The 26,506-nt window shown below is 41.3% G+C and overlaps 1 protein-coding gene across 7 annotated transcripts in view; it reads right to left on the bottom strand.

The window, feature by feature from the left end:
* Positions 1–26,506, bottom strand: part of ECPAS (Ecm29 proteasome adaptor and scaffold) — a 99,846-nt gene that overhangs the window by 6,578 nt on the left and 66,762 nt on the right. For all 7 annotated transcript variants that reach the window (XM_027614864.2, XM_027614862.2, XM_027614861.2 and 4 more), the window contains 22 exons: positions 23,554–23,677; positions 22,757–22,902; positions 22,263–22,317; positions 20,834–20,948; positions 20,079–20,147; positions 17,049–17,166; positions 16,565–16,732; positions 14,161–14,240; positions 13,442–13,547; positions 12,473–12,520; positions 11,490–11,611; positions 9,341–9,491; positions 7,545–7,610; positions 6,087–6,176; positions 4,945–5,011; positions 4,305–4,396; positions 4,157–4,223; positions 3,516–3,707; positions 2,727–2,935; positions 1,840–1,883; positions 1,551–1,743; positions 52–190 (listed from right to left, as the gene is read on the bottom strand). In XM_027614864.2, the coding sequence (XP_027470665.1) occupies positions 52–190; positions 1,551–1,743; positions 1,840–1,883; positions 2,727–2,935; positions 3,516–3,707; positions 4,157–4,223; positions 4,305–4,396; positions 4,945–5,011; positions 6,087–6,176; positions 7,545–7,610; positions 9,341–9,491; positions 11,490–11,611; positions 12,473–12,520; positions 13,442–13,547; positions 14,161–14,240; positions 16,565–16,732; positions 17,049–17,166; positions 20,079–20,147; positions 20,834–20,948; positions 22,263–22,317; positions 22,757–22,902; positions 23,554–23,677 (2,461 nt within the window). The remainder of the gene's footprint in view (positions 1–51; positions 191–1,550; positions 1,744–1,839; positions 1,884–2,726; positions 2,936–3,515; positions 3,708–4,156; positions 4,224–4,304; positions 4,397–4,944; positions 5,012–6,086; positions 6,177–7,544; positions 7,611–9,340; positions 9,492–11,489; positions 11,612–12,472; positions 12,521–13,441; positions 13,548–14,160; positions 14,241–16,564; positions 16,733–17,048; positions 17,167–20,078; positions 20,148–20,833; positions 20,949–22,262; positions 22,318–22,756; positions 22,903–23,553; positions 23,678–26,506) is intronic.

Genomic DNA, 26,506 nt, shown 5'->3' with positions numbered 1-26,506 from the left:
TTCAGTAACCTCTGGCGACAGCACTTCTTCATATGCAGGCCGTGGGCTTACGTTGGGTCTCCACATTTCGGGGCCAGGCTTTGCCCAGGCTCTCGAAGGCTCCCAGCAGAGACTCCAGCTGCAGCTCCTTTTCCTTCTCATTCTCATCTTCATTCTTGGTTGTCCGAACACCAGTGTTTTCAGGGGAGTTCTAGGATACATCAAAGCAAAGGAAAGCAAAACTTATTTTCTGTCAAAGTTACAGGTGTACTGCAAAACAATCGGTACCGGAGCAGATGTTAACCAAGAACTAAATACTAAATTCTCTACCATGGGCCTTCCTATTTGTAAAACAAAATTTGTTACAGAAATACTACACCTCTCTAATAAATTTGGAAAATCCTTTAAAGGACTCTGTTAGGAAAAGTGAAAAAAATACTGTATATGTAGGATTTTAAACATAACATAAAAAGACATGCTTTAGAATCATGGGATTAAAGATGCAAGAACTTGGTAATAATCCTCTAAACCCAAACTCTTTCTTAATAAGAAAGGGAAACATGCTGAGAAGTGACTCATCCAGCTAGCTGGTGATATAATCAATTGAAAACACAAGTCTCCCAAATCCATGTACTATCATTATGTAACAGAAATTATTTAAACAGCCTTACTGTTGAAAGAAAACTGCACATTGGCGGCAACACAAGAAATAAAAATGCTACTTAAAATATTTCGTGTTTCACACACACACACACACACAAAGATAATAAACGATAACTTTTTTTCTCTGAAGCAGTGCCCAACCTTTACAAACGAGTACTTCATTTTCCAAATGAAACCAAAGTCTTTTTGACCAAAGTCCCTCAATACATGGCAGAGACAATTAACAGTGGCCCACTGAGCTCCCAGTACTCACTCTAGGATGCCTGGGGCGGCTTCTGCACACCCTTAAAGGGCAGAGCACATCACCACTACGTCAGAGACTGTCTATTCACTCCGACACTCATTCTTGGAAGTCACTGTCCCCACAGCCCTGAGTTTCCCCGCGTGCAGGTTGAAACCCCTGCAACAAACTCATCTTTCCGCTTTGCTTAAGAAGAACCAGCCATTCTCCCATCCTCCCACGGAGGGCAGACCCCTGGAGGACTGCCTTCCTTAGCCTCCTGTGCAGAACTGTGGCTAACTGGTGAGGAAGTGGCCAATGAAATAGAAGTGCAGGTACCATGCAGCAATGTCAGAGAACTCTCCTTGAGAGAGAACAGATGTGCCAACTTCGATCCTTCATCCTCTCTCCATCTCCTCTGCCATTACCCGCCCGGAAGGCAGTGACACCACGCACCACAATGACAATGGCCACACTCCAGGGAAGGCGGAGCTGTGAAGAGCCTCAACTATTACGTGACAGACAAAACTCTATCTTGTTTGAGGCCATGATACTTTGGGATTTCCTATTTGCAGCTACACTAATCCAAATAAAATAAGAGGATGCCAGGAAAATCTTCCTTCCTTTTCTTTCTAAATTTTAGTTTTTAAGTCTGAACTGGAGCTGAGAGGATAGAGGTTATCACTACCTTCTTGATGAGAGGTATGACAATGTCAGAAAACTCCTGGAATCTGTCTTCTTTGGTGGCCTTCAAGACATCCGCCGCACAGCTGATTGCTACGATCTTGTATTTAAGATTCTCTTTGCAACACTCCTTCAGAACAGCCCGGAGAATCTCCTTTGTGCTGGGCTGACTGGGCACAGGCTTTTCCAGCTCTGCACTATGGGAGCCACACAAATGCATCGGGACAGTTAACAAGGACTCCAGCTTTGGGGTTCAGCTTAAGAAATGGCATCTTCACTGAAAGAACATTTACCTGCAAGCTGTCACCACACAGGCAATGGCTTTCAACAGCTCTTCCTAAAGGGTTGAAAGATGAGGGAACACTGTTAAGCACACAGGTGTCATTTCCATCCCATGTACTATGACTCCATTACCTCAGGAATACTTAATAACTATGAGGACAAAAATTAAGCAGAGTCATCTTATCTTTAATGCACTTTACTATTTAACAAGCACATCTACAGACTTGTACTCCAAACCACAAGAGCAGGACAACTGTCTTCATCTCCATTTCATAAAGCCTAGAGACCTGACTTGCCCAAGGTCAACAGGTGGACATGTCAATCACAGAATGCTGATTCCCAGTCCAACACCTCTCCTCCAGTACAGCGTTGGCCACTACTGACTGTGACAACATCAAGGACATTGTGATATGCTGCCACAACCTCATCTCCCCCACGAAGCGTTCACTATAAGTATCCCGCTAGCACCCTTGTGTATAACATGACTAATTCACAGGCCTCAGAGATGGGCATCCTCAGCTCCAGGTTTAGACATAGCTTGCCTCGCTACTCAGCTTCACATGTGCCCAATCCTAATCTGTTCACGAGGTCAACAGGGACAAAATGGTGACCAAGTGATTTAAGACCTCTCTTGGAAAGCTGAACACGATAAATAAAAATCAACCCCCAGCATTACTGTGCAGTACTCAAAAACACGTGGGTTACACTTTGATGAAATAGCATATTTAATCAGACAAGGTTTACCCAAAGCTTCCCATTGGCTAGGAAATCTGGTTCACAAAAACCATCCACCTGGCATCCCACAAAACCAGATTCTAATTTTTATAGAAAATGAAAGATGAAGTCATAATCCTTTAAGGATACCTTAAATTTAACTGGGCATGAATGGTTCCTTTACCTTTCCTGCCCATGTTCTTCCAGCTAGGCCTTGCAGTAATGCGGTCAGTATCATTCCCAGATATGGAGGTACTAAGGAGCTGGTTTGTTTTGCAATTGATGCCATGGCAATTGCACCCTGGGCTTTCATTTTCCAAGACTGAGACTGCAAAGCCTTCTGGGTAATGGTAATCAACTCCTGCAGGTATAACCGAATGCCACCAAAGGAACCTAGGTTATGAAAAGCAAAATCAAAGCAACTTTTAAGTGACAAAAAGAATTAACTGGTTTTTTTTTTTAATCTGAAAAAAAAGTCAGTGACCATCAGTCTAAAGCAATAATTCTCAATGGTTAAATCACACCACTCTCTGAAAGAGAAAGAGAATAGTGTTGTGATATATCTTTACAACAGTAGGACTTTATGAACTTGAATATGCCCACAGGAGGGTGTCATGCAAATGGTCATCATCCATTTATACATGTGAAGGTGAAGTACAGAAGAAGCATCACTCTAAAATGATACTCTAAGCCAACATCAAATCACCACTCACTCCCAACTCAAATCGGTAAAGCTCTACTTCGCTGGGGCAGAGGTTCTATTCTCTCACATGGGCAGCAATGAGGGAGGAGAGAGAAGAGCTGAGCATCAACCTTGAGAAGGCAGCAATTTGGACAGGCTTAAAACCAGATGGGACACATACCGTTAAGGTCCTGGGAAAGTAACTATGAGTCTATAAATGAAAAAGAGGAGTAAGAACTCCAGCTGTGGTTCTTAAGAAACAGGATGAATTCACAGGTACTGATTACTAACCAGGTACGTTTTCCTGCCACACTTCAGTCCACAAGTCACACTCTTCTTTCTCTGATTTCTCCTCCTCGGCGATCTCATGCATGCCCAGAAATGCCAAAGGCAGCACTTCTTTGGCATGGTTCTTCAGCACGTCGGGGCTGTACCGTCCAATAGCATGGATGGTCAAAGCACAAGAGGTCTTATAGATGGGTTCTGAAGAGGAACAGAAATCGAGTCATCTTGATGATACTTACTGTGGCTAGGGCGACTAACTGATGTAAACAAACTATTGCTCAGCTTGCACCAAAGCAAAACATATCAGTAACATCAGCCCAATGTTCCTAGCAAAGCACATAATATCACAGATGGCAAAACCCGGTTTGTATTGTTTTACTAGACTGTTAACATCTAAATTAAAAATAACAGAGGGGCGCTTGGGTGGCTCAGTCAGTTAACGGTCCGACTCTTGCTTTCGGCTCAGGTCATGATCTCAGGGTGGAGAGATGGAGTCCACCCCTCATCTGGCTCCCAGCTCAGCAGGGAGCCCGTTTCTCCCCCCCTCCTCTGTCCCCCAACTCATGAGTGCACTCTCTCTCTAAAATAAATAAATCTTTAGTAAATAAAATAAAATAAAAATACTAGAGAGAAGGAAATAAAGGTACCTTCTTTCTCCATGTACCAGCCATTAAGCTTCTGCAGGAGTTTCTCGGTGCTGCTATCCCTCGAGGTCTGAAAAAGAAAACAACCGCTATTTATTTCTTTATAATTATCAAAGTATAAATACTTAATTAAATGAGAAATTCAACTCACCCGAACTAAATGGCCCATGGCAAATGCACAAGATTTCTGAATTACACTGTTCCGATCTGTCAGGCCACTAAGCAAAGCACTCATAAGTTTACCTATCAAAAATAATGAAGAAAAATCTGATACTTGGTTGACCAAATGTTCAACCAAAACAAACTTAACCCTGTTTAGAACCCTTGTATGTTACTTGTGTACTATGCACTTGCTTCCTTTCGCGCCCAATACAAAATTAAACATTAATCTGTGCCTAGAATATTGTGGGGAAAGTTGCAAACATGAGAGCTAGGTACATAAAGTTCATTAGCCCCATTGAGGAGTCAATCCAAGAAGAGAAAAATGCTGATGTAAAATTAGGTATAAATGGTAAACAAAGCCTACAAAATGGCAGATACTCTCACCTCTTTATAGCCAGTAAGAATTAATCTAATACTTATAAAACAGTGAACACTTGCTAAACTTGTTAAACTTGGTCATCACTGCACCACTTGCAAACAAAGAAACAAAGATAGAAGGGGGAGTTTAAAGGGAGAAAAACCATACAGATCACAAGCCTGTCTGAATGATATTTAATTTTTTTAAAAACCGTATCACACAAGACATGGGCATACCAAAGTATCATCACACATGGTTTTGGCAAACTCACCTGAGTAAGGTGTTAGGTCCTGGGGACACTGAGTAGTTAATGACACAATGACACTGGCACAGCCTCCCTACAGGGTTACAAAGGCAAAGGTCTAAATTTGATGGTCACAATGTTCTGTCTCTCAAACCCTTTGTGTCTTAGGTGTCAGTGATTTAAAGATGAGAAATATACGAAGCCTAAGAGGATTCATATCTGGCAAGAGGAAGGTCCTTATTTTAAGTTTGCAATGCAAAGATTTTTTTTCAAGGCTTCCAGCAGGAAGACGTGTGCTCTCACATACACTACAAGGAAGAAAGAAAACTAATACAATCTTTTGGGAGGGTCACATAGGTCAACTTGGCCATCCTTGTTCTAACAGTTCTAAAAATTTAACCAAAGGAAATAGCTTCCAATGTGTCCAAAGACCTTCATCACAGTGCTCTGTTTAATATCAAAACAGCTGAAAACAAATCCAATGCTCCTTGATGGACTAATATAAATGATGCTACAGTCACATGAGAGAGTACCCCATGGCCATTAAAGAGGACGCTGTCACAGACACACGCACAGAAAAGAGACCGGAGGAAAACACTGTGGAATATTAACAGCAGTTACCTCCGGGTGCTAAACTTCATGCACAGTCTTTAACTTTCTCCTGATCTATAAATGCTAAAATGTTAAAATGCAAGCAAGTGTTAATTTTGTCAAGAGAAAAACTGTGAACTGGCTTTTAAAGCGTGGGGACAGGGTCTGATCCTTGAAAGATCTTGGAGAGGAAGACCTTTTTCTAGCCAAATACCTGCTAGCCCCCGTGAAAATGCTAATCACCACCTAAAACCACCATCCGTGCCTCGATAGCTACACGAGCCTTTCCATCAATGACTGATCATGGCGGGGACCCAGAGGGCACGTACACGGCAACCAGGGGACAGAAATGATCCCACTAAAAAAGTCAGACACTATTTATTGAATAAGTCACATGTTTTCTATTCTGAGTGAGCTACATATTTTAAGTTATTAGTACAACCAGAGAAACAAAATGGTTAATGTAAAATATTAAGTTGTACAGAGAAATATGAATCTCAAACATGATGGCAGTCACATTTTTGCGGCCCCAACTAATGAAGATGCAAATTCCTCTTGTAAGAAATACACGTACTTACCTTAGTTCCAAGGCCCACACCGCTTCTGATCAATTCACACAATCTCGGGACGAGCTCGCCCAGCACCGACACGTCAAGATACTGCAGGCACTTTGGGAAAAGAGTAACATAACGTTACCCCTAGAAAACGAGGAAGTCAGTACCACATCATCAAGTAGAAGCTGCTGTGTCAAATATGTACCCACTGGACTTGACATCAAGTTGAAAAACTGCCAGGTTCATTTTGCACTGATTTCAACATAAAAACCACCACTGTACTACAAACAGAAAAAACATTCATCAGTCGTTCAACATTAAAACAAAAATTGGGGCACCTGGGTGGCTCAGTCAGTTAAGTGTCCAACCCCTGATTTCGGCTCAGGTCATGATCTCAGGGTCCTGAGACTGAGCTCTGAGTCCAGCTCCATGCTCAGCATGGAGTCTGCCTGTCCCTCTTCCTTCCCTTCTGCCCCTCGCCCCGCCCACATGCTCTATCAAAAAAAATAAAAATCTTTTTAAAAAATCATAAAAAACACTGACTTACTAAAGGAGAAAATAAATTAGGATTCCGCAAGAAAGGATTTCTCTGGGCCTACTCTTTCTCCTTACTGATCCATGTTTAGTGTAAAACATGTTTAGTTAAAACTGACTTTCAGTGGGCCTGACCTACCAAACCAACTTCTTAGCCAAATTTGCTACACTATGTTTTTAAAAATGCAATGACATATTTTCTATTATTAATGAGCATATCCAAAAGGTGTCTACTAACCATTCCTATTTATTTAAGATTCCTTTTCCCCTCAATAATCCAACTAAGACATAATACCCTTAGACCAAATTTTGGTGATAGTACCCCAGTAAGCACTAAAAAAAATCTTCTTCTCTTGTCCAGCCCTGCGATCTGCTTAACAAAACAATTTCCAATAGCTCACGAGTTGTCAATTAACCATTCCAGGGTATGTGCAGCAGAGCGGGCTCTAGACTTTAGTGACCCAGGATCTTTAGAATTTAGAACCTCAGCGCCAAGCAGATCTTTTCTGCAAATCCCTTCTTACAACTAAAACATTTCAACATTGCTCAGTTCTCCTTCCCTATCTTTTATGCTACCTACCTTCACTGAACACCTCCAGCTTACACCTTCCTAGGTCCTCCCAAAGACCATGCCCAGGCACACAACTATCTGAACCTTTCTAAGCAGACAGGCCAAAAAAGATAAGAGATTTATAGAGAAATCTTTTAATATACTGTTCTTCTATGTAACACAAATCTGGACTAACGGATTCTAAGTATTTGGAAAATGTTTTATTCCATTTAATAAGCTGGAAGAAGAAAAAAAGACCTGTACTAAGAAAAAACTAGAGTCAATAGCTGTTTGACTCATCCCTTAAATCTCTACTTCATTTAATGGGCCGTGAAGACTGAAAAATTACACTCTAAGGTAAGCAAAAAACAAACTTTCTTATTATATTAGGCACTGACCATGTTGATTGTTTCCATCATGGGAGAGGATTTGGCAGCACTGAGTCGAGCACTATCCATCGCAGCCTGAGGACACAAATCCAAGTCACTCAGCATATTCGATCAATTAAGAAGAACCCACATACACTCCCATAAAAGGGCTTTACTTCCAGAGGAAATTTTTTAAAAATAATATACAGGTAAAAGCAAACTCAAAGGTAAGTCCAACTCTAATTTCTTTGGAGCTCCATTCAACAATTACCAATGAGGCAGCCTCTCACTGCAGGTGAGAAATTCAGACAATAGTTAGAAATTAACTGCAGTTAGAAATTAACATAGCGTGGCTCTGAACAAGCCATTGGCCTGCCTGAGCCTCAGGTTCTCCATCCACTAAATACGGGAATAGGCTAAATAAATTTCTACCTAAGGTTTTAAAAAATTGTATCTAAGCAATAAAAAATGTCATACTTTTTTTTTTGCTTTAACTTTGTAAAAGGTATTTCAGTCTAACAATGACCCTGCAGGAGAGGTTAGCTAGCCACACAGAGTCAATGAGGAAAAGGACACATATAGAAGTGACAGGCCTAAGGCTGCAAAGTTTGGGCTAGACATTGTTTCCTACTTCTCAGCACTAGTAAACACACTGTGGGGACCTAGCCAGGGCGAGTCCACTGCTGAAAAGGAAAAGAATGATGAATGGAGAAGAAACAGCAACATGAGAGGCAAAGGGAAAGAGGGTCGGTTATTAGAATAGTTTAGCCAAGGTAAAAACCAAATAGCAAACTGAGAGCAAGCACTGGCAGTCTACATGACAGAGGTGTGACAGTCCTAATAAACAGAGACCAACGTAAAAACACCAACAAGTACAAAACCAGGCACGGAATAGAAACACACAATTCACAGAATGTAAGGAACTAACGTAATACGATCAGACAACGGACAGCCCTAGTAACAGGAAGGTGTAAATCAGAATGAGATTCTTGCTTATCAGACTGATGTTATTCAATGTTGGCAAAGGTGTGGAGGAAACAGAACGGGCACAACCTTTGATGCTGCATAATCTCTCTGTCCAAAATGTGAAATCACCTCACTGTAGAATACTATGTATGCATTAAAAAGAATGGAATAGCTCTATATACAGATATGATAATACTGTCCATAACAAAAAGCAAGTCGTAGAACAACATTCACAGTCTATTTTTAAATCAGTGTGTTTGTAGCCTGTGACTTCAAGGGAATTTTGAAAACAGACCCAGGAGGCTACTGACAGTGGGGACCCGTTAGGGCAGAGGGGACCCCTAGGGGATTACTTCCTCCCCCTTCTGCATTATTTTTTCACAGTAAATGTTTCATCTACAATTTTTTTTTAAAAAACTTTGATCAGTCAAGGCAACTACAGTATCTCTGAAAAGCAGAATAATTTTGGACAATGCCAGAGTCTAGATACAAATCCTCTTTACTTATAGGGCAGGAGTGGTCCTTAGAAGGTCTCTGAAGGTGGAGAACCAACCCCTAAAATAAACAAACATGTACAAAAAACTGTGTTAAATAAATGGAAATGCATTTTTTGAATGGAAGTGTTAGTTTTCATCCAATTCACAAAACACTATGTGAGCCCTCGCTGTGCTCCCTCCGACCCCCCAAAACACACCCTGCATGAAGTCACAGGTGTGGAGTTATTTCAAGAGTGGTGAAAGTATCATTTGAGTAATGGATTTTGTCTAAGGACACTGGAAAGATTGTTCAGATGGAACTCAGTACATTAGCAAGGCTTTTCTTCCTTGAGACTCACCAATACGTATGTGCCGTCAACTCACCTTTTCTTGGTCTGTCGCCCGGAGGCTCAAGTAATTGAGAACTTGGGGTTCCAGTACACTTAAGGATTCCAACAGAGCTGGGATGAGTTTTGGTGCATGTGGTTTCAACATGGCTCCCGCACTTTTGCTAATCTTCACAAGGGTGTTAATGCTACAGACACACAGAATACAACTCCTAAGTCCTTTTGACAAAAGCCAGCAGCTCTACAAATCTAATCATGAGGATGTTCTGTGGTTTATTGTATTCAGGAACACATTCACATGGTTACAGTGTCTGGTCTTAACACTATTTTTTTACTTTTTATTATAGAAATTTTCGAGCATATGTGAATGAAGAAAGAATCATAAATGAAATTCTACATATTCTCTACCCAGTTCAGCCATTTGCAACTTCTCACCAATTTTGTTTCATTTATTCCTCCTCCATACACACAAGCACACCCCCCCCTCCATATCATCTTGAAGTATCCCCTAACTAAACTTCAGTATGTGTCACTAAGAGGCAAGAATCCTTTACTATAATGAAAATACCATTTTCAAACCTAGGAAATATTAATAATTTTTTTCATGTAATTTGATATCCAAATTTCCCTGTTTCACAAATGTCTTTAAGAGCTGGTTCGTTTGGAGGGCACCTGGATGGCTCAGTTAGTGACTTGTCCGTCCAACTCATGATTGTGGCTCAGGTCATGATCTCAGGGCTGTGAGATCGAGCCCTGTGTGGGGCTCCATGCTGGGCTTGGAGCCTGCTTAAGATACTCTCTCTCTCCCTCTCCCCTTCCCACCCCCTGCACCTCTCTCACTCAAAAAAAAAAAGTAAGTTGGTTTGTTGGAATCGGATCCAGAGTCCACCCACACATTGCAATTTACTGCATTTCTTCAATCCTTTTTAATCATCCCTCTTCTTTTTCCTTATAATTTATTTGTCCTCACTAACTGTTTTCCAATGGTGTCATTTAACATGTTCCTCTCCGTCCCTTGTACAGATCTTCAGGCTAAATCAGGTTCAGGTTCAATTTTTCTTTGCCATGAATCTTTTGCAGATGGTGGTGTCCATGTCCCATTCCATCACATCAGGATGCATGCAATGTCTGCTTATCTTTTTTTGTGCTATTAAGAGTGGTCAGTGAATTCAAGTTCGGTTCTCCTGACCATCCATTTAAAGTTTCCAACAACCTCTGACCCGTGGACTTAGGAGCCACCAATGATCGTTGCCCTAGGTCATTTTAATGAGGTCAGCAAAACAGCAATATCCTACTTTTATCATTCCTTTGCCTTTGTTATGTGAATTCTTTAAAAACAAAACAACGAAAAGAAAACACCTTCAGGGCGCCTGGGTGGCTCAGTCAGTTGAGCGACTAGCTCTTGATTTTGGCTCAGGTCACGATCTCAGGGTCCTGGGATCCAACCCTGTGTTGGACTCCACGCTCAGCAAGGAGTCTGCGTCAGGATTCTCTCTCCCTCTGCCCCTCTCCCTGCTCACGCGCAGGCACTCTCTCTCTAAAATAAGGTAATTAAAAAAAAAAATCTTCCCTCATCAATTATTTTATTAGTAAGAAATAGTTACTCTTAGTATGAAATACTGCTGGTACTATTAATGTGATCTAATTTTAAGAGTGAAATAAAATGACAGATAAAATTCCTAAATAAGACTCTAGTTTAAAAAAAAACAAACAAAAAACTAGAATCCCTCATTGCTGAATTTTACAAAATGGCCATATATGTCTAAACATGTGAGTGTATTTTTTTAGTACTTCATTGTTGCAGGTGGTACAGTTTATTTTAAACCTAATTATCGGTGAAGTATTACTAAATGGTCTAACCAATAAGCAACCTCCCAAGGACCAGGGGCATAACAGAAAGATGTGCTTGCCGAGGACAGACGCTGATGGCAACACAGTAACACGCCTTACACAAGGTCAAAGCAGAACAGCAGGATGTTGGTCCAAAGCAAGGTTCCCATGAGAATGTGTGTTTCTGAGAAATGTTCTGCCTCAGAACTTTTCACAAATGCTCTTAGGTCACCTCAGTGTATTCTCCTCAACTCATTTTCTCCATACTTTGAAGAATCTAACACTCAGAGAAACACTATTTCTGCAGAATGGCTAGAAACTAAGTAAATCCATTCATTTTATCAGCTGATTCACACCTGAGGGCTCGAACTTCTGTCACAGGACTCATCATTCCTTTGTCCAGAAGGCAAGGCAGAAGGACCGCGATGGTTCTCTGGCCAGCTGCTCCTTTGGCGGGGTCACACATTTTCACACAAACCTCACATACACAGAGCATGGAAATTAGTGAAACTGACCTCTTACCCAATAAAGCATTCATCTAACAAAATACTTTCTATTTCCCATAGCCGTAGAAAAGAGTAAGAATCAACTCCATGACACTTCAGGGAGAAACAGAAAAGAATGTTCTGTCTGCCAACACCTAACAGGGAATTGGGTAATGCCTTCCACTCTGTAAGCTTTGGTCCTGTCATTTGTGAGACAGGAAATAGTTGAAAAGGAAGTGAGAAAATTGGTAAGAAAGCACTCTGCAGAAGGCTTAAGGTATCATCATCATCAATAACTTTGGGTGGCAGCATAACACAGTGGTCAGGAACACAAATTGGGAATAAGAAACACCTGAATTTAAACCCTGTTTTTACTACGTACTAATGATGTAATCTATGGCAAGGCTATACAGTTAGAATGTAGAAGTCCCTGAAATACCATACAATCAAGTTCAAGTAAGAAACTAGTTTCAAAAAGCTTGCCAACCTCATAAACATGCAAGGCAGCTGAACACAAAACCATAGCAATAATAAGAGAAGAGGCAGATGTGGCTGGATCTACCTGAGCAATGTGTTCTTCAGGGTCGAGTGAAAGTCATACCTTATGTAAAGGCCCACAGAAGCGGACGAAATAAAGAGACCAGACATATTCTATGCTAAAAATACTGGTATTCTAGTATAACGGCACCTAGTTTCTCATTCACTGTAAGAACACTGAACTATAACATGAAACCGATTACTTTATGTCACTGCAACTCAATGTCAATTGAGATGACAAAGAAATAAGTGATCACTGTCCTGGTCACAGAAAGCCCTGCCCCACTTCACTCCCAGTATAAGATAAGAGTTTTCACCTTGCTCAGAGTTTTCAGAGCTAGTTCTGCAGCTTTCCGTACAGATTCCTAAAAATGAGGAAAGTATGGTATGACAGATTAGTTTCATTCCCATCCACCCCATGATGTGTATTTAACTGCCTCTGACTCTACACAGATCAGTGAAAAATCCTACTTTCAATATCAGGTAAAAAATAGTGTTTCATTAGGCTCCCTGCCCATCAAGGAACATGTTATAATAGCATATATTTTTTTAGGTATGACCTATTTTGACCTTACAAAAATATGGCTAAAAAGTATAACAGTTTAGGGCCACCTGGGTGGCACAGTCAGTAAGTGTCCTACCCTTGGTTTCAGCTCAGGTCATGATCTCAGGGTTGTGAGACTGAGCCCCATGTGGGGCTCTGACCTCAGCACAGAGTCTGCTTGGTCGGCCTGGGACCTTCTCTCTCCTTCTCCCTCTGCACATCTCCTACACTCATCTCTCTCTCTCAAAATATAAATAAATCTTTAAAAAAACATATAACAGTTTAGAAACTAAATGTATTATAAATGCAAACATATAAATATCTATATGAGGATTCTAAAAGACTTTTAAAAATCTCTAATGAATAAAGCAAAAAGAAAGGTAAAACTAAAGTGCCCAATTCTAATGGTGAGATACCAAAATATCTAAAATTTAGATTGAATTTAAAATTCAAAGGAATTGGTCACGTTATTTGGGAATAACTGATCCAATTTATAAAAATGATCAAGTAGAGGTTGTCTGGATTATTTCCAAACTGTTACTTGTCCTAATCAATAACATCATAAAATCTCTATTGAAAGAAACCTTGCAACATCACAGACACATTAAGACTGAAATTTTGGGAGGAAACTGTAGTCTCTTAAAATTGTATAGAGAGTGAATTCTGAAATACCCAATGTATATATTTTAACAATCCCAATTAAAGTTATTCTGTGAATAAATGCAGACTTATTTCTTAATACCTTGATATCATCTTGTACCCGAAAAAGAGTTTCCCAAATTTCTGGAAGTTTATCAATGATGTCATCTAGAGGTCTTCCTCTCAATAAATCATTCAGAGCTAAACAGCTGAAAATAAACAATTTGGTTTTCAAATTTATGATCAAGAAAGCTCATTCTTTTACTATGAAACATTCAGATCAAACAAGAACATGGATTCTGCCTGTATTTCCAGTTCTTACCCCCTCACTCCTGGACAGCAACACCTGTTCTCTCCTTGGTGCCTCAAATACCCCCCACACACGTGGCATTTATATTCATCAGATGTCTGCGTCCCGCAACTACAATACAGCCTCTCTGAGAGGATACATCATTTATTTACCAGTGTACCCTCACATAGCACACTGACAAGCATGTAACAGGCACTGAATAAATTTATATAAATATATAAGTAAATGACACCCTACAAAGTCATGACAATATATATCTTAATGTCTACCAATTTAACAAGTGATCTTCTTTAATGTCATACTTATATAAACTAAGACAATTCAGAAAAACCACTGACTAGAGTTGGGTGTTTATTTTAGAGTTTTAAACAGTAAAGTAAAAAGAACTCTCTAACCCAACCAAAAATATGCTTTTTAGTAATTTATTCCTTTTGCATAAAGTATAAAGCTTGGAAACTTGAAGAAAAAAAATTAGTTATATTTGCCTAGTCTTTTATTTCCAAAAATAGTACCTGGATTCTCGAACTCGCCACATACTGCTGGTAAGGTTCTTAACCAAGTCTTGAAGAATTTCCTTCAAATATTTATCCACCTAATGAAAGAAAAAGTTTAACATTTAAAATGTGAAATTCATCAACTGTCAAGTTATTAATCTCTCAACCACACTAACCATGTCTCTGTAGGTAGCAGCCTGAGTGTCTCTGGGCGTCTCAGCCCACAAGTCTCTCCTCACTTTGCTTGCTGCCAGCTGCCAGAATGATCATTCTAAAATGCAAACTTGATTCTCTTGTCTTCCTCAGGACACGAGAATAAAATCCAACCACCCAGGCATGGATACAAAGCCCTCTGTGACCGAACTAGCTCCAAAGGTATCATGTACTATTTCGTCTTTATTCCTTGATACATAATACCTCTCCCTACAATCCATCTCTTGCTTGCCTGGCTAATTCCTACCTGTCCTTCAAGGTTCAAATCAGGCATCACCTGGCGGAGAAGACTGGCCTACCCTCCCATGTTCCCACAGCACCTCCTCCAGCGTGTCGTATCAGACTATGTATAACTACACTGCTCCATCACACTGAGACCCCAAGGGCAAGGACAGTGTCAGACTTGTCTTCATATCCCTGGTAACAGGTACAGTGTCTGGCACATAGAGAAGTATTATGATTTTTCAGAATGAAAGGTGAGTTGAATCTTTTAAGCCTGTTTTGTTTGGATATACACTTAACAATTTGGTAATAACAACTAACTGATGCGAGGCTCAATTCTTGCACTGATCCAAAGAACCTCAAAACTTAAGGCTTGGCGGCACCTGGGTGGCTCAGTTGGTTAAGCATCTGATTTTGGCTGTGGTCATGGTCTCAGGGTCCTGTGATCCAGCCACGGTGGGCTCCATGCTCAGCAGGGAGTCTGCTTCTCCCTCTGACCCCATCCCTCCCTCCTGCCCCCTCTCCCTGCTTGTGCGCATGCTCTCTCTCATATAAATAAAATCTCAAAGAAAAACTTAAGGCTTTCCCACTTTTACTCTTATGGGTAGGAAAGGTTTTGTTATCCTCACTTATATGGAAGAAAACCAAGACAGAGAGGTAAATAACTCACCTAAGATTTAACAAACTGACATCTTCTTACGTCCAGTTCTCTATAAACATTCTCCACAGTAATCTCATCTGCACTATCTCATCTATCCATTGAGACAGACCGATCTCACTGATCCCCTTTCACTCATAAGGAGATGATACTCACATCTCGAAAGCCTCAGCTTGTGCACTGGACGCAGATCTATCAAGCCAAGTGGACTATTAGATCTTGACTGACCCAGTGGTACCAAATACTCTGCTAGAGCCTTCAACGCTGAATCCTCAAGGCCTATCACCATGAACAGGAACACACTCAACCTGACACTAAAGTGAAGAAGGGGAAAAGCCGTATCATGTGCAGGGACTGCAAAGGTAAGGTAAGGCTCATGGAATTTATTTAAAGTGAACTATGAAGCCACTAAAGTATTTTAACCCAAAATGGCAAAATCCAATTTCTTTTTAAATCACTTTTACTGCTGATTAAATAAAGGAAGGCAAAGAAAGAGAGAGAGGACACCCTGTTCTCCAGGAAAGAATTAGGGAAAGACGAGAGTGGATTCAAGAGATACTTTGGAAGCAGAATCAACAGAATTCGCTACTGGATTCAACTGAAAGTAGGGGCACAACAGACATAAATCAAGAGGACACCAAGTTTCCTGGTATGGGTAAATGGATGAATGCTGAGAAGAGAGGGGAAAGTCCTGTTCTGGACATGTTAAGTTGCAGGAATTGTGAAACAACATCCAAGTGAAGCGGGCAGTTGGATGTACAAATCAGGAACACAAGTCAAGTCTGGGCCAAAATATAAGATTGGGAACCACCACAAGTAAGATGACATTTAGATTCACTGGAACTGCTGAGCTCAAAACATAAAGTTGAGAGAGTAAAAGGTACTCAGAGGCAAGCCTTGAGAAATCCTAACATCAACAAGTGGACTCGAGTATGACAAGCAGCCAGAGAACAGAAAACCAAGAGAGAAAACCATACATGGTAATGGCCTGTTTCCTTGTCTAGCTCCTCAACAAAGGGAACTCCTTGAAGGCAAGACTGTGACCTGTTCCCCACTGTATGGACAGTCCCGATGGACACGGTATTCCGTTTGTGTGAGTACCCCACCACTTCCTCAGCCAGCCACCCCATGGACAGTTAGGTTCTTTCCATTCTTGAGATTTTAATAAATGTGGCCATGAGCATCTTCGACATCTTGAAAGAACGGAGAAAGCAAAGAATGAAAGAAAGCTTATTTGTTTAAACAGGTAAGTACACAGAGCAGAAAGAAAGATGGGCCTTGGGTTGAAATCCCACGCGTAACCTTGGACAAGGGTTCCCAGATACTTGCCGTTGATTTGTCAGTGACCAATGCATTCCAAATACTTGTCATGGCCTGTCGAATGCCCAGGTTGGGATCAAACTGGTAACGATAAAGACGGGGAACCAGCTGAGGCAGGAAAGGAGCCAGCTGTTCCCCAGCTCTGGAGGCAATCACATTAAAACCAAAAGCAGCACCCTAAAAAAAATAAGATGGTGATGAAGTGACTCAGATACCTCACTGTGGTAAAATGTTAATTTATTAAATCTACGAAGATCACAAAATCCTCCCTCCCAAACCTGTCCCTGGACCTGATCCACTGGGTGTCTCAGCTGTAGCGGTAACAGCAACCATGCAGTGGTCTGGCTCTAATCCCAGCAACCATGCCGTGGCCTGGCTCCCTCTAACCCCAGACTTTTACAAAGCATACTGCGTATCATTTGCCACTGCCAGCCAATGTAGCAGGTTTGGTTTGGAGATAAAAAGTAAAAACCGTCCAGTGATAGCAACTTACCTTCCTAGAGTTCCACATTGCATGATGGTTGGCTAAATTCATAAACTTATACACCAGATCTGGCTGACTAAGATCACTTGCCAGAGAACAAAGCTCCTTGTAAGTAGAGAGGCCCTGGCTTGGAAACAAACAAACAAAAAGTACACAATGTATTTCTCTGTCTCCAGCCTAGTAAAAGTTACCTCACCAATATTAGTGGGACATTTTAAAATTATGTTCTCAATCCCATTACCACAGAGGAAGAGAATGCAGTTGAAAGGAATATAAAGAGTCACCTAGTTCAATTACTGACAAGGCCAGGTAAATGACAGGAAGGCCCCCATGAGTCCCTTGGACGTGGAGCCCTCACCTGCCCCCCAGGAGGTGGCTCAGTAGTTCCTTGTGACCTTGTGCACCAATCTCTCTCAGAATCAGGAGTCGCTCAGAGACAACGTGTATCATCCCCAAGTCTTTTCTAAGCTACAGCACCCCAATCATTTTTAAGTATTTATTTTAATTCCAGTTAGTTAACATAGTGTTATATTAGTTTCAGGTGTACAATACAGTGATTCAACACTTCCACACATCAACCAGTGCTCCTCACAACACGTGCCCGCCTTGATTCCCATCACCTACTTTACCCATCCCCCACTCCCCCCTGGTGACAAGTTTGTTCTCCATAGTTAAGAGTCTGTATCTTGGTTTTCATCTTTTTCCCCATATGATCATTTGTTTGACTCTTAAATTCCACATGTGAGTGACATCACACAGAATTTGTCTTTCTCTGACTTATTTCCCTTAGCATTATAACTCCCTGCTCGGCGGGGAGTCTGCCTCTCCCTCTGACCCTCCCCCTTCTAATGCTCTCTCTCTCTCTCATTCTCTCTCTCAAATAAATGGATGAATAAAATCTTAAAAAAAAAAAAGGCATTATACTCCCCATAACCCCATCCATGTTGTTGGAAATGGCAAGATTTCGTTCTTTCTTATATCTGAATAATATTCCATTGTGTATATATATACGTACACCACATCTTTATCCATTCATCTACCTCAGTGAACAGCTGGGCCACTTCCATATCCCAGCTATTGTAGATAATGCTGCTATAAACATCAGGGTGCATGTACGCCTTTGAATTAGTATTTCTGTATTCTTTGGGTAAATACCCAGTAGTGTGATTGCTGGATCATAGGGCAGTTCCATTTTTAACTTTCTGAGGAGCCTCCACACTGTTTTCCACAGTAGCTGCACCAGTGTGCATTCCCACCAACAGTGCAAGAGGAGGTTCCTTTTCCTCCACATCCTTGCCGGCACCTGTTGTTTCTTGTGCTGTTGATTTTAGCCATTCTGACAGATGTGACGTGATATCTCATTGTGGTTTTGATTTGAATTTCCCTGATAAGTGATGTTGAGCTTCTTTTCATGTGTCTGTTGGCCATCTGGATGTCTTCTCTGAAGAAATGTCTGTTCCTATCTTCTGCCCATTGTTTTTTAGGTGTTGAGTTGTATTAGTTCTTTATACGTATTAGATACTAGCCCTTTATCAGATATGTATTTGCAAATATCTTCTCCCATTCCACAGGCTGCCTTTAGTTTTGTTGGTTGTCTCCTTTACCGCACAGCTTTTTGTTTTGATGTAGTCCCAATAGTTTGCTTTTGTTTCCCTTCCCTCAGGAGAAATCTCTAGAAAGAAGTTGCTTTGGCCGATGTCAAAGAGGTTACTTGCCTGTGCTCTCCTCCAGGATTTTTATGGTTTCAGGTCTCACTTTTAGATCTTTAATCCATTTTGACTTTATTTCTGTGTATTTCTTTTGCATGTTGTTGTCCAGTTTTCCCAACACCATTTGTTGAAGAGACTGTCTTTTTCCTATTGGATATTCTTTCCTGCTTTGTCAAAGATTAATTGACCATATAATTACAGGTTTCTGGGCTCTCTATTCTGTTCCATTGATCTATGAGTCTAGTTTTGTGCCAGTACTATACCGTTTTGATTACTATAGCTTTGTAATACAGCTTCAAGTCTACAATTGTGATGCCTCTGGGCTTCACTTTTCTTTTTCAAGAGGGCTTTGGCTCTCCAGGGTCTGTTGTAGTTCCATACAAATTGTAGGACTGCAGTACCCAATCTTGATAACTCCTTCTGAGTCCTATTAACTTTCCTCTGAACAAATAATATTTCCTTAAATACCTGATCATTTGTTATTGGTTATTCTGTGAAAAAAAGCACTTTTTAAAAACTCAGAAAAAGTCTACAGGGAGAGTAAGTGGAACAAAAATAACTTCTAATGTGGAAACAGCGAGCTATGGGAGGAAGTCAAGAACAGAACAAATGGCTGCTCTCTGGTGTTGCAGACAACACCGACGCAGGGCCCAGCCAGCTGCACAGTTTGACCTGAGGGGTTTGAGAGGAAAAGCATCAGCATAACCACAATGGAATAATGGTAAGAAAAAGGAGGCAAGGCTCTAAGAACAAATTTGATGGACCCCACAATATCAAGCAGAGCTGCCCCCACCAAAAAACGAGGTGCAGCGGATGCCGAGCTATGCTGCCAGACCGCCCCTCACGACTCAGCTGGCTGGGAGCTAACGGAACTGCCCTTAGTCCAAGGTCAGGTCCTCCCCCAGAGCAGCTCACCACCAATGGCTAGTCACTGAGGGGATGTAAAGCCTAATGAGGGGATGTAATGTCCTGGCCCCTCAAAGCAGGACAACTCTGAAGGGCCTGCCCAGCCCAGTTCCAGAGGCCATGGTCTGCTTAAGTGTTGGCAGAAGGTCAGCTCCTCCTTGGGCCATCGGCCCTCTCCTGCCTCCTCACTGCCCTAGGTGATGAGCCTGGGGCACTCTTCAGTCAGCTTCCAGCTTTGTCCAAAACTCCACCTCAGAGTCTGTTTCCCAAGAACCCCAATCTAAGACACTATGATTTCTCCACAGAAGCTTTCTTCTTCCACTAACACACATTTCCTAGAAGGGTGGAAATCAGTGTTGTGAGTGCTTTCATTCAGAGACTAAAGGTGTCAGTGATGACTGATCAACGGATTTGGCACACTTACCCATCGGGTGTTTTGCCAAGGCTTCCCCCTTGAAATACCACTGTCTCTCCAGAAACTTCATGTTTAGTTCTAAAGCAAAACAACAGTAAGACTTTATATTAGCCTCAAATTTTTCATACCAGCAATCAACTAACTGACTCATTTCTTTTATAAATTGATAAAATCAAATTCCATAGCAGGTATCGACCAAGATGTAAAAGTCAACTAAATCCTTTCCAATCAGCCTGAGAATTCTGTAAAACTAACTGTAGGATGAACAAAGAGATGTAAAAGACATTCCACATCAAGTTAAACTGAATTAAATGTGGTCATCCATTAAAAAGTCTCCTCCCTGCAAGGAAGGCAACATAAAACAGTAACCAATTACAAGAATGACTGCCCCTCTCGTCCTCTTCACAAACCAGACTATGAAATACATGCAAGCTTCCCCTCCACATCTTCGTTTTCATTTAACCAACAGCAATTACGGTATTATTATAATCCAATGCTTTGATTATCCTGAGATCATTCAACTTTTAAAGCTTGACCTACTGGCCGGCCTGTTTCTGAACAGTAGTTTAGTTTACTTCACTTTACTGTCTAAACAGTATACACTGAATAATTAAACTGCTATCCACCACATAACAATCACTGACTTGAATTTTAAGACTTAATAAACAAGAACATCAAATGCTGAATTTTCCTTCTTCCACTGCATATTCTCAGTATGTGCAAATCGTTCTGTGTTTAAGTCTGAAATGGACAATTCACTGTACCTTTTGCCAGTCATAAGTGTCTCTACAAGTGTAGAAACCAATTCCTGTTGATCTTGTTCATTGCCCAGTTCATACACCAACCCAAGGCCTTTTGAGGCAACGTCTTGGCTAAGTTCTGCACAAAAGTCAGACAAAATAGTATTACTTTAAGAAAATTTGCCTTCTGGCCATTGTCGGATTTTTTTAAAAAGTTATAATAGAAATCCAAAATGATATCCAAGTGAAGACATGAAAGCAGAATCAATATGCCTATTGTGTTAAAACATATTAAATCCTCTCAGTGGACATGGCACCAAACATCCCTGTAAGTTAAGAATTACATTCACAAAAGATCCAACTCACAAACCAAGTCAACCCTGCTGGGCTTTAGTGTTCTGTGTACTACAAGTCATAGATGTGAAAAGTACAACAGCCTCACGGATTTCAACATACCCACATCCAATTTTTTTTAAGTAAAAAGTCAATATGAGACCCTATGTTTAAAACAATTTATAAAACAGGGGCGCCTGGGTGGCTCAGTCAGTTAAGAGTCACCTTTGGCTCAGGTCATGATCCCAGGGTCCTGGGATTGAGCCCCACGTTGGGCTCCCTGCTCAGCGGGGAGCCTGCTTCTCCCTCCGCCTCTGCCCCTCCCCCCTGCTTGTGCGCACGCGCTCTCTCTCTCAAATAAATAAAATCTTTAAAAAAAAATTTTATAAAACAAAGCTACTGTTTAAATGTCTAATACATTCGCTCTCTCCTAGCTTACATCACAAAGAGAAAAGGAGTAAGAAATAGAAAAAAGCTATTTTTATAAGTACTAATGTTAAAGAAGGCCTTGGCACCATTGTTTTTTCATTTTCGATAATTAATTGAATTTAAAAAGAGATTAACATATAGTGTATTATTAGTTTCAGAAGTAGAGTTCAGTGATTTCTTCAGTCTTATATAACACCCAGTGCTCACTACATCATGTGCCCTCCTTAATGTCCATCACCCAGTTACCCCTTCCCCAGTTACCCCATCCCCCCACCCCACTCCCCTCCAGCAACCCTAAGTCGGTTCCATTTTTAAATGGAAACTGAAGAACATGATCTAATTAATTAAATCAACCCAAAAAAATACTTCCCTGTGTTCCTTCTTTTATGTTCATTAACCTAGATTTTTTAAAATTTAAAACACAACGGGGCGCCTGGGTGGCTCAGTCGTTAAGTGTCTGCCTTCGGCTTAGGTCATGATCCCAGGGTCCTGGGATCGAGCCCCGCATCGGGCTCCCTGCTCCGCGGGAAGCCTGCTTCTCCCTCTCCCACTCCCCCTGCTTATGTTCCCTCTCTCGCTGTATCTCTCTCTGTCAAATAAATAAATAAATAAAATCTAAAATAAATAAATAAATAAAACTTAAACACAAGCTTAGTTAAGTTTGCAAATCAAATATTTACCAATAACTTACCATCGTTTTCCGACAAAACGGAAACAAATGCACTCTGAATTTCTTTAAGGTGAGACTGAAAGAAGAAAACAGGCATTCAAGAACACAAACTCTACCTCTTGGTAGATTAAGGGAAGGTAAGAATCTTCTCTCAGGGCATACAACACCTTGTAAGAGTCTTCCGACCCAAGACAGCCACAAACCCTATTGTGTTCTGTCTGAAGGCGGCCAAATCACCTGAAGGTTGTATGCTCACAGGTAGTCTAATACACACTCAGCCTCCCCATCCTGACCACCTGACCTTATGCCTTCAAGTTTAGAATCATCTTCCAGCCACTGTACATGAGGCTGCCAACCTTCATTCACAGCTTCTTTCAAAATATGTTATTGGCTAATGACCCTCACTATCAGCACTGGCCCTCACTTTCATACACTTTCCTTCCTATCACCTTTTAATTATAAATATTTCAAAGATGGTTTCCAACAGTGCTGAACACATTTCTAGAATGGCTTACCTTCACTTCTTTATGAGTACTTAGCTTCCTCACAAGGGAAAGGAGCCAGATGCAGGCCGCTTGCCTCATGTGTGGGTTGGGGCTGACGATATGTTTATTTAAAATCACATCCAATACCCAGGGGACCACATCATTCACTTTGGCTCCTGGGGAGAAAGAAAGGAATGATAAAATCAATTAAAACAAATGAAAAGAGTATCCTGAAAAATTAAATTTTACTCAATATTTACTCAATACAACAATCCTAGAACATATTCAAGTCTACACGATTAAGGTGTTTAGGCTGCTGAAGGAACTGATAATCATCCATTTCAGAACCACAAGACATATGAAACCATGGTATCTATGACATGTAGTCAGAAAGTACGCACTCCCTCATCATGTAGGCACTAAAAGCCAGTGCACCTTCAGTGCAGAGGTATGTGGTACATGAGCAGAAGACCCTGAGGCTTCATTACGTGATAAGGATTAAGGGACAGGTAACTTGGAAACGTAACTATGCCTCGACTTCCGAAAATGGCTAAATACACCAATCCTCCAGAAAAAGCACAAGTTTGAAGGTAATACATAGCTAACTCCTTGTTTCCCAAAGAACTAAAAAAGATCTCATTCATTTTGTTGTGTTCACTCTCCTTTAGCCAACTATTTTTGACTGAACCAAACTGATAAGACATATATAAATACCTGAAAAAGAGTTAAAATGGAACGCATAAATTTTTTCTTTTGCTTCAAATGTGGTAACAAGACCAGAAAGGGTTATTTGAGGATTACGAAAGGCTTAGCTGAGTATGAGGTACCAGCAGGGGGAGTATATTCCTCCTCCGTCACCAGCCAGGCGTCCCGGGCAGCCACGGAGCTCGTTCCCACAGCAGCACTGGTGAGGGCTTCGCCAATAGTGAACTGCAGTTCTATCTGCTTGGCCTGCAATCATGCAAACGAAAGCCATGAATCACTGAGAACATTTCCCCACAACATCCACTTCCACAAAAAGCGGTTTCAGATCTTGTCTGTCAACATGCTCTGTTTCCACTCTTTTGCCTGGATTGCTCTCACCTAAGCTGGTGGCTCGGAGGGGAAGGGAGGGAATGGAGAACGTTAAGAATGCTCTGAAGATCTTTTCCCAACCCCACGTTGCCCTCCTCACCCTTGGCAGAGAACCACTAAGCAGGGATTTTTAATCTCTGGAGGAAAAGGGTACAGACTGAAGCCATGCAGATCTCGGGGCAAATTCTTATCTGTGTCTCACCGGCTACATACACTTATTTAAACTGAGCCTCAACTTCGTTTGTAACGCAGGTGTAACCATCACCCAGCTCGTAAGGAGGAAACGAGGGTAATGTACATAAAGTTTCTAGGGGACACCTGGTGTGCAGTAACAGCACAGTACATAGCAGCCATTCTAACTTATTAATACTTCCTCTGGGCACTGTTAAATTACATGGTGTCCGCAAACTACTCTCCAGTGGTTCCGATAAAAGAGAGAATGCAGTAAAATGGTAAAATTTGGTGTATCTGGATAAAACAGTATAAAAGGACAGAGATCCATGAAGAGCTAGCTAGCTTCACTAGCAAGTTAATAATCCAGACAAGAACAGTTCTTCATGCTAGTCTTACAACTGCACTGTAAGGTTGAAATTGTTTCAAAAACCAAACATTAAGAAAATTCTATATAGTATATACTCAAATTTTTAAAAAAGAATTTTCAAGAGCGAGTGAGCATGTGCAAGCGAGCAGGGGGAAGGGGCAGAGGGAGAAGGAGAAAGAGAATCTTGTTTGTTTGTTGTTATTTTTTTTTGGAGAATCTTAAATAGGCTTCACACCCAGCACAGAGCCCGACACGGGGGCTCGATCTCATGACCCTCAGAACATGACCTGAACCAAAATCAAGAGTCAGATGCTTAACTGACTGAGCTGCCCGGGTACCCCTCAAATTTTTTTTAATTTGGTTTAGAAAATTTTGACACATTGGGGCACCTGGGTGGCTCAGTCAGTTAAGTGTCTGACTCCAGCTCGTCATGATCTCAGGGTCCTGGAATTGAGCCCCGTGTTGGGCTCCTTGCTCAGTGGGGAGCCTCCTTCCCCCTCTACCCCTCACCCCCACTTGTGCACACATGCTTGCTCTCTTTCTCAAATAAAATCTTTTTTCTCTTTAAAGATTTTACTTGTTTATTTGATAGAGAGAGACACAGCAAGAGAGGGAACACAAGCAGGGGGAGTGGGAGAGGGAGAAGCAGGCTTCCTGCTGAGCAGGAAGCCTGATGCGGGGCTCGATCCCAGGACCCTGGGATCATGACCTGAGCTGAAGGCAGACGCTTAATGACTGAGCCACCCAGGCGCCCCATAAATAAAATCTTAAAAATAAATTTTTGACACGTTTCACAAGCATGTAGCACTCAACATGGAATTGGACCTTAGTTCCCTTTGGTTTTTTTCTCTGTTTACTATAAACTGGAAAACAACTAAGAATTTGGGGACTAAGAAGAGAATGAAGAACAGAGAGTTCCCACAAGGAGCATGGGAATAGTGACCTTTGAGAGAACTCTACCAAGCACAGACCCACAGTGTAGCCAGCCATTCCTAAGCTCAATCAACTATGCTCTCATCTCAAATGAGGTGTCAAGTTCTGATGCCAGATGCTTCCTACTCTGAGGAAAAAGAATTTCAGGGCTTCAGCTCCACAGCTTCCCTGGCCAAAAAATTCTTTGGAAATTCTAAACAGAGAAAAAAGGTATGTAAACACAGGATCCTACAGTAAGGATTCATTTTACGTGCCTGTTTTCAAATGTTTTCCTTTTTTCTTCTTTAAAAATTTATGACAGAGATGGATTTCTTCTAGTTTTATTTAAATAAATAAAGTTTTGGGGCCCTGGGTGGCTCAGTCAGTTAAACATCCGACTTGACTTTGGCTCAGGTCATGATCTCAGGGTCATGAGATGGAGTCCCAAGTCAGGCTCCGTGCTGAGCATGGAGCCTGCTTAAGATTCTCTCTCCCTCTCTCTGTCCCTCATCATGTGCACACACATGCGTGCTCTCTCTTTATAAAGATAATTAATTAATTTAAAAAGAAATAAGAAAGCAGACACTATAAGCTTTTCCCCAAGCGGTTACAATGTCAATGACACAAGGGAGAACTGGATGTAGGTATAATTCATTCTCAAACAATTCACATTAAAAATATTGGATTATGCTTCCAGAGACCTGGATCCTAACACTGGCTCTGTCACTCACTGGCCTTAGTCCTCAATTCCAACCTGCTTCCTGCCTCCCGCCCATCCTTCCAGGCCCAGCAGCAACCTTGCCTCCAAAAACCTGCACCAAGTCTCCAGACAGAAGTACTCACACTCCCCCTTGTGAGTCTACTCCCTGACATGCAAACATCTCTTCGTTCAGTTACTCTTCCCACATTTACTAAGGTCCTACTACTTCTAATCACACTGCAAGGCACCTATTTCATAATGGGGATCAGGAAAGACTATGCCTTCAGTCTAGTGGAAAATTAGAAACTGTGATAAATGCTATGAAGAAAAAGTATGGAGAGTCAGGAGAGCCCAGTATCTAAGGAATCTACTCTAGTTCAGCAGCAACCCAAAAAAGGAAGTATTCGTCTTTCAAAAGCTCAGGGCAAAGAAGACAAAGAGGCTGGTGTACAAAAATGGGAGCAAGTAACGAGAACCAAGCCTAGATGAGGGGCCGTATCAGGCCATGTTAAGACTTACGACATGGCACTAGCAACTGCCTGCTTGCAGGTCT

This window comes from Zalophus californianus, chromosome 13 (genome assembly GCF_009762305.2).
Source record: "Zalophus californianus isolate mZalCal1 chromosome 13, mZalCal1.pri.v2, whole genome shotgun sequence".
Taxonomy (NCBI): domain Eukaryota; kingdom Metazoa; phylum Chordata; class Mammalia; order Carnivora; family Otariidae; genus Zalophus; species Zalophus californianus.
Note: the sequence above shows the minus strand (reverse complement) of the source record. Positions and strands in the feature narration are given on the sequence as shown.